This window comes from Alligator sinensis, unplaced genomic scaffold, assembly GCF_000455745.1.
Source record: "Alligator sinensis unplaced genomic scaffold, ASM45574v1 scaffold983_1, whole genome shotgun sequence".
In the NCBI taxonomy this organism is placed as follows: Eukaryota; Metazoa; Chordata; order Crocodylia; family Alligatoridae; genus Alligator; species Alligator sinensis.
Genome location: NW_005842015.1, coordinates 977,256 through 985,294, shown reverse-complemented (window position 1 = coordinate 985,294; position 8,039 = coordinate 977,256). Strand labels below are relative to the sequence as shown.

Sequence of the window (8,039 nt, the reverse complement as noted above, 5' to 3'; positions counted from 1 at the left end):
CACACTGAGCCCCATGCATGCCCAGAATAGCCAGTGCATTACTCCAACCCAGCTTGCACAAATGTGGCTCATGGGTGCTGAGCACCTGCTAATTTTTTTTTTCAGTGGATGCTTGAGCCCTGGAGCACGTACGGATTTGGCACCTATGACTAAGGCCGAAATCCACATCTACCAATACTTTACAAAGCCTTCAAGATGTTGCTAAGGCCTCAGCCTAGAATTTCTCATGATTCGCATGTAGACACTGCTCTATCAGGCTGCATAGCATTCCCAGGTCCTAACAGAATTAATTCGCTTTCAGGAAAACTGCTTAGGTGACTCAGAGAAACTAACCACACTGAAAGCCAAATTTCCTGACACCACAAGCAATCCAAACCTACCACTTTGGAAGTAGTACTTATATCAGCCTAGACAATCAAATCCCTCCCTCCCTCTGCGTCTTTCTTTATATTCATATATGTATGAGTAATCTGTCATGTTCCTCCAATGTAACACCTCCTACACTCTGTTCTAAGCCCTAAAAGATGTGAAACTACACATGTAAGATTCAGCCATACAGATCAAGAAATGTAAGGGAATCTAATTTGATTTCTAAATAATTGTTACGTTGTCGAAATGACTAGACTTGTATGGTGCAAGACAGGAAGAGAATACTGGAATATTTAAGGAAGAGTACTGGACCGTCTAAGGATCTAACCTGGGCAAAACTTAAAAACATGAAGAATTAGCTAAAAATGGAGAATGTTAATCAATAATCTAGTAACAGTCCTCAACAAGAAAGCAATGAAATAAATCTCTCATACACTAGTGACTTTTACTGGAAAAATGGGTATAACAAAAAACAAAAGAATGTAAGACAGTTGAAGGCTGTTTGCCAAATGGCATGGGGAAATCAGAAAATAATCCTCCATCCAAGCCCTGGGAACCTAATTTATTTGGCTCCGAGACACGAGAAGGTAAAATAAGTTATTCAAAAGCCTGTTAGATTTAACTCACTTCCTTGAAAAGATGTAGCAGGTATGAAAGATCATTTTACACTGGTATACCAGGGTAACAGATTTTTGGGCCACATACATGGAGGCCAGCAGGAATCTTGGTCTTTACCCTGTTAGTTATGAAAACATCTGAGCTACCATTTTTTTTTTAATCAATCTTTTTAAAGTGAATATTCCAGATCAAGTAGTGACAAGCACTTGAATTCAAGTGTCACATCTTAGGTATATGAAAGTTCAGTGAATTAGGAAGCAGAGGTGAATTGACAAGAGTTCCATGAATTCACAACTAGACGAGACTCAGTGACTTGCTCGAGTTGTTGCTTGTGAGTGCTACTGAATCTCAAATTTCAGTATCTAGGCTGATGAGCATCCAGCTCATACCATCTGAAATTTCATTTTCAGGGGGGCTCCTATACTGCTTCACAGAATCAGCACTGACATCTTCTTTCTCTTTTTCTGTATTGCTATATGTAACCTGGATGCTAGAAATTGGAGTAAATGCTGTTTAAGAAAAACATAGTAGCAGTTTATTTTTAGGACTGAAGGGATACATGCATATGACAATGGTATTTTCCAACTAGGATGTTATATATTTGAGATTCAGCTGTGGGAAAGAGAAAGTGGAATCTATTTGGGATCAGTCTCAGAAGACAGTTTCTGCCACCTTTACAGAACCACTATGATTTCAGCTGTTGCTGGCAGAGATGAGAAACCAAATAACTGACAAGGGCACCTCTCTGAATGTTACTTACTACCTATCTAAATAAATGAATACATCTAAATTAATACATTTCCTTAGAGGATAGAATTATTGTTTTTTGTATAATGCAATCCATACAAACGTAGCTATACAGAACTTCACGGACCTCTACCTATGTAGAAAGAGCTCTTCAGAGATAGAATTCTCTCTAGGAGAGTCGCTAGTAGTGGGTGACTGGGCATGATCCCTGAGTGCCATCATAAAGGGGGCACCAGAATGGACTTAGTGAGGGCTGTCCTACTGTGCCACCAAATCCATGGCTGTCCCTTGCTGGTGGTAACTGAAAATCAGCAGCACTTGGGGCTCTGGACCAGCTGTGCTCGTGGGGAATCCTGGGGGCTCACATCACTAGTTCCGTCATCAGCCTCTGTCCCCTTGTCAATCTCATGCTGCTCTGAAGATGCCACTGCTGTGGGGAAAGGTAGTGTCACAACATGGCCAACATCCAGGGGATTAACACAGACTCCCTACTGCAGCTGCTGCCTTTGTAGCAAGGCTGTGGGAGGATGAGCCATAGCATGCCTACAGCAGGGGGCCATACCCAATGGCTAATACCCAGAGGCTGCCCACTGTGCTGGTACCTCACCCAGCTGCAACTGTCCAAGGAAAAAAACCTTATCAGCTATGCTTCTGAATCCAAGTATGCTTTCATTACTGATTATACTCGATTAAAGTTTCAGATCTTCAATCCTTCAACAGTTAGGGAGTGAAATTTGCTGGCTAACAGATTAAATGATGGAAGCAGTCAGCTGCTGCACATTTTTTGTTTAGGCAAAACATGAAGTCATAGCAGGACCACAGTGATTGCATCCAAAATAGGCGAAAACCGCTATATAACATTGCTTCTTGAGAAACTTTGAGAGAGAAGCTTTTCAAGTTTCCCACCAATGTTTTGGTTCATGTAGCATGCTCCTACTTGTGTTGAAGAACCCGGGACTCAAAACCCGCAATATGTCAAAAAGATACTAAATTAAATACTTAGAATATAGAAATATACTGTATATTTAGAAGAAAAAAAAAACCCCAAGGTTGCCTACCCTGTGCTGTACAAGGAAACTATACAAGAAAGAATGGCAAGCTAGAGGCACAACTGCCCAGGACTGCACCCTTGGCAATGCCTCCTACAACCCACCCTTGTACCTTCTTTGCAAAGTTCTGGCTCAGGAGGCTCTGGCAGCAGGGTGGCAAACAGGAGCACCAATGATGAGGTAAGTTCACCAATGATGAGCAAAGATGTAGCCTTATTTTTTCTAGCACCCAACCCCCATTTAACAGTATCCAGGGCTTGTGCTCACTTACCCATCCATCCTTATGCTATTGGGCAAAGGGTCCACACTAATACAGGCAGTGGCTAAAAAAGCCCACAGAAAAGCTCAAGGAGAGGGAGCAATTTGATCTGACACTTGGATGATATAGTTGTTGCACTGGCACTGTATTTCTGCCCCATGATGTGGCCCTGACTTTTCCTCCCTGCACAGCTCAGAAATATATAATTCAGTTGCTCAGACTTCAAGGCAAGAAAAGTGAATCAAGTTACTCAGAAGCCTAGTTGCTTGCGCTTTCTTGCTTGGAAAGATACAGTAAGTACAAAAGGACTACGTCATACTGCAGTCATAGGGAACTGTTTTTGGTCCGCAGGCATGGAGGCTAGGAAGGAGTCTTGGCTGGCTGTTATCCTGCTACCCAAGAAAAGATCCATGCTATTATCATTTAAAATAAATAGTCCAGATTAAGTAGTGACAAGCACTTAAGTTGTATATACATGGGAGTTTATGAATTAGAAAGTGAACCGACAGAGTTCCACAGTACAGAAAACAAATTCAAAACTGTGTCAGTCTGCAACTTACTTGGATCACTGCTTCCGGTCCCATTATTGAGTAGAGTTGAATCTGGACTGGCAGTACTTGTCTCATTGTCTGTTGAATTGTGTTTTCCAGAGAGGCTCACATTCTGCTTCATAGAATCAGTGCCACTGTTTGACTCCAGGAAGTCTGCAATACTTGCAAAATGGGTACTGGAAACTGAAGTAGGTTCTGTTTAAGATACACCAAGTAATCATTTATTTTTAGGACTGAAAGAATCCACACAAAAATAGTATTTTGAGCTAGGTATTTTGTGCATGTCAGATTCAGTTGTGGGAAAGAGCAAACAGTAGCTATCTGGGACCAGACAAAGAGGACAGTTTGTCACCCTGACACAAGTGGGCATTTGTGAATTGCAAGTCTTTGCTTCCTCACCCCAACTCCATGAGTTTTATTTTACACTGATTTCAGTTGAAGGTGATTGTGAACAGCAACAAGATAACTGACAATGGCTGGTTTGGGACCTATGTGATATGAGTTGTCAGCCAAATCATCTCCATAGAGACAACTTTATCACAAAAAACACAATTAAAACTTGAAATGTTTTGACTGGTGCCTCAGAGAGGCCAGTAACTAAACAGCCATGGAAAATGAACTGCTTCATACCCACCAAGTGGTAGCCTGCATAAGTTAAGGCAGAAACTTAAAATTAACTAGGGGAATGCTATACTTCAATTGAATGAAGCACAGGCAAAGGACTTCAGTCTCCAGATATAAATTCACCACCCCTTCATGAATGTATATTCACTTAACAGCAATGGGCAATATCACTGGACCAGATTCAAGCTGAAGCTTCAGATCTTAAGTCCTTCAAACTTCTTACCTCTACTATCAGCATCATAATAAGAGGTGGGTGAGCAGGGCACCAGGCCCCGCTGCTGACTTAGATGAAGTACCATAACGGCAGCTTCTTGAGCCCTTGTTGCCACCACCCACAGGGCCACAGCAGTGGCCCACACTTGGGGAACTGGTGCACTACTGGCTGTTACAGTCCCTGTGGGAGGACGCAAGTGCCTGACACATTTCACAACGTGCACCACTCTGCTCTCTGGTGCCCAGCACCTCCTATTGCTTAAGGTGCAAAAACTCCTAGCTATGTTTCTGCATACTACCCATACCAGAAGTCTGAGAGGGAGTGTGTGATGGGAATTACATATTCAGGAAGCAATGCCCACTAGTGAACTATAAAGAGAAAACACAGGACTATATCATAGCAGTAACTCACAATGGTAAGTTTTGGGTTCTTTAGAATTTTTCCACACCTCAAGATTAGCTAAACTTATTAGAACAAAACTGTATTACCTACAGGGATTTCTCAGTTTTACAAATACATAATGCAAATCCAGGAACTCCAGAAATGCAAAGCCTCTGAAAGAACTTTCACAGTTCTTCCTATAGCCAGCTTTCTTAGAATAAGTTAGCTATTCCAAACCTGGCTGTGTTTGGTGACGACGGCCCTCACATGAGCATTAGGAAGGAAGGAGCAGTTCATGATAACAAGATGGGCATCGGCCATCCTGAGTAATAAAATGAGAAACAGGAAAGGAGGAGCAAAAAGGTAGAGTACTGGGATGGGCTACTACTTCCTGATGGAGAACTATACCCTCAGATTCCCGATGCTGACTATGTCATCAAATAAGAGGCACAGGAGATGTCCTTGGTTATTATTTCCATAAAATATTTATTTTACTTATGCCTAGAGACAGCCAGGGTTTCACAGAATCATAGAAGTAGGGTCGGAAGGGTCCTTGCAGATCTTCAGGTTCGAACCCCTGTCTGGGCAGGAAGAAAACTGGGCTCAAATGACCCCAGCCAGGTAGGCATCAAGCCATTTCTTAAAGACCCCCAGGGTAGGAGCCAGCACCACTTCCCTTGGAAGTTGGTTCCAGATCCTAGCCGCCCTAACTGTGAAGTAGTTCTTACGGATGTCTAACCTACACCTACTCTCCAACAACTTGTGGCCATTATTCCTTGTTATCCCGGGGGGCGCTAGGGGAAACAAGGTCTCCCCCAAACCCTTCTGGTCCCCCCTAGTGAGTTTATAGACGGTCACCAGGTCCCCCCTCAGCCTTCTCTTGTGAAGGACACAGTACTCCAGCTGTGGCCTGACCAGTGTTGCGTAGAGGGGGAGGATCACCTCCTTGGCCCTACTTGAGATGCACCTGTGGATGCACGATAAGGTCCGGTTAGCCCTGCCGACTGTGACCTCGCATTGTCGGCCCATGTTCATCTTGGAGTCAATAATGACTCCAAGATCCCTTTCTGCCTCCGTGCTCTCAAGAAGGGAAGAAGGTTTCACAGGCCTTAATCAGTTCCTCAACCACAACTGGTCCGTTTCAAGTTATGGGAACCACTGCTTCCTGACCCAACTCCCATGGCTTCCATTGCATCATAGGATTTGGTCAAGGGGACTGAGAGGCAGCAGTACGGACCTCCCAACACTCAGTTATCAGCTTACTTCTTTCCCTGCACTATTCAAGGTGTTCCATAAGGCTGATGCAACCAAAGGACTCTTGTTCTTTCTGTAAACTGGCTATTGCAAGTAAGGGGAAAGCACCTTTCTAAAGGCAGGCAAGGAAAGGCCGCCAGCCATCACCATCTGAATATGTGGCACAGTACAATGCATATGTCAGGTAAGCAGGTTTGATAGTACAGTAATTTGTTACATAACTATTACAAATATAACAGACACTGTAACTCAAACTCTTATAGCTGTAGCTCAGCTCTTTGCAGTTATTCATGTTACAAACAAGGAGGTAAAAAGTAATGCAACTGAGTGGTGAATAGCCTAAAACTTGGTAAGCTGTGTTCATTACATGAATTTGAGGTCACACTGTAAAGCCATTCTTAAACTGTGTTCCCAGTCAGCTAAGCAAGTATAACCCCTTTCCTTCCCCCCTCCCCCCCAGCTTTGGCTTAGCATGGTTTTTTACTCCTTCAGAATCAAGCTGAATCCTTATCTGCTTTGTTTGCTGTTTGTTTTCTGGTGGTGTTGACAGCACTTAACATGATAACGGAGCTCTAAAAACAAAAGCTACTAGGAAGACTCCCCTCCTGGTCCAACCACAATTTCCTTACTTCTGGCAATGTTTTTGCAGTGCGCGGTTTGAAACTTGAAGAGACAAGGGGTTGAGTATTTATTGAACTTACCACTCGTAGATAAACTTGAGAATGACATTCCATCCCCATGAGTTACACTGCCTTCTGTTAATTCTTTAGAACTTAGTTTTCGTGTTGTTGTTGTAATTATTGAGCTGCAATTTGGACCACCTAAATGGAAAGAAAGAAATAAAATCATAGAAAAATAAGTGTCTTTACATAATTCTTTGCATTTTACAATTTTGAACGTAGTTGCTTTGGTCATTACTAGTTAGGTTTCTTTCAGACTTTAAAAACAAGAACATGTTGAATGACACTTAATCATATAACCTCTGTTTTTTACCATTGTGAATTTTGTCAAGGCACTTTTCCTTTGAATGGATTGATCAGAAGCAAATTGGGCAGTGCTGTGCTCTGTGTGCAATTTTAGTATCTCACAGCACCCCAGGCTGGTACCCCAGTCATTCCCCACCTCCCTCCCACCCCCCGTTATACTATTGGAATTGATTGCCAATTAATATATCATACTTAATGCTATTGCAAAAGCTAGCATGGATGCTCCTCACACTTTTGATGAACGCTACGAGCTTTAGCTCTTTACTTATAAAGACAGTTAAAGAGCAAACGTTTGTAGCTATGCACCTATGGACCTTCCATCTGTACCATTAAGGGATTGACATTTGACATGTACTGCTAAAGTAAATGATTCTCAACTAGGATGTCTGGCATTCTGAGGTGCTGTGAGATTGTTTTAAGGGTGTTGCAAAATATTAATACTATTAGGTGTGTAAACCCATACGCATGATTCACAACATAAACCCAGAGATTTCAAATAGGAAAGCATAGTGTCAAAAACATTCTGACTTGTTGTGGTCTTTCTGAGATCTTTGCAACAGAAGACATGCTCTATTGCTTTTTTGTAGCAAAACCAGAGTGAAAGCTAAGAGCTGGCATTCTGCAAGGGGTGCTCTGAGTCTAACAAGGTTAAGAACTATTGCACCAGAGCTAAAGCAGTAAATCCCCCCTTCAGCATAAACACAGCTACACTGGTATAAAGGTTCTTAGTAGGGGTGCACCAATAGAGATTTTGGGGGCCTATACTGATAGCTGATATTTAAGGAGGCATATCAGCCAATACCAATCATTTCTGATACAGCTGCCTCCCGCTAGTAAGTCCGGTGTGGTGGAAGGAGATGAGGGAGGGAAGGGGCATGGGGGGGGGCAGATCAATACCCCCCATGATGAGGGAGGATGCAGAGGCAGAGGCAGGTGTTGCCCAGGCAGGGTGAAGCGAGGGATGGGGCACCAAAGCCACGGTTCGTC

At 42.9% G+C, this 8,039-nt stretch overlaps 1 protein-coding gene across 8 annotated transcripts in view; it reads right to left on the bottom strand.

Annotated features, from left to right (window-relative positions):
* PTPRJ (protein tyrosine phosphatase, receptor type J) overlaps positions 1–8,039 on the bottom strand; it is a 171,455-nt gene that overhangs the window by 39,784 nt on the left and 123,632 nt on the right. For all 8 annotated transcript variants that reach the window (XM_006022013.2, XM_006022012.1, XM_006022015.1 and 5 more), the window contains 2 exons: positions 6,768–6,887; positions 3,603–3,788 (listed from right to left, as the gene is read on the bottom strand). In XM_006022013.2, the coding sequence (XP_006022075.1) occupies positions 3,603–3,788; positions 6,768–6,887 (306 nt within the window). The remainder of the gene's footprint in view (positions 1–3,602; positions 3,789–6,767; positions 6,888–8,039) is intronic.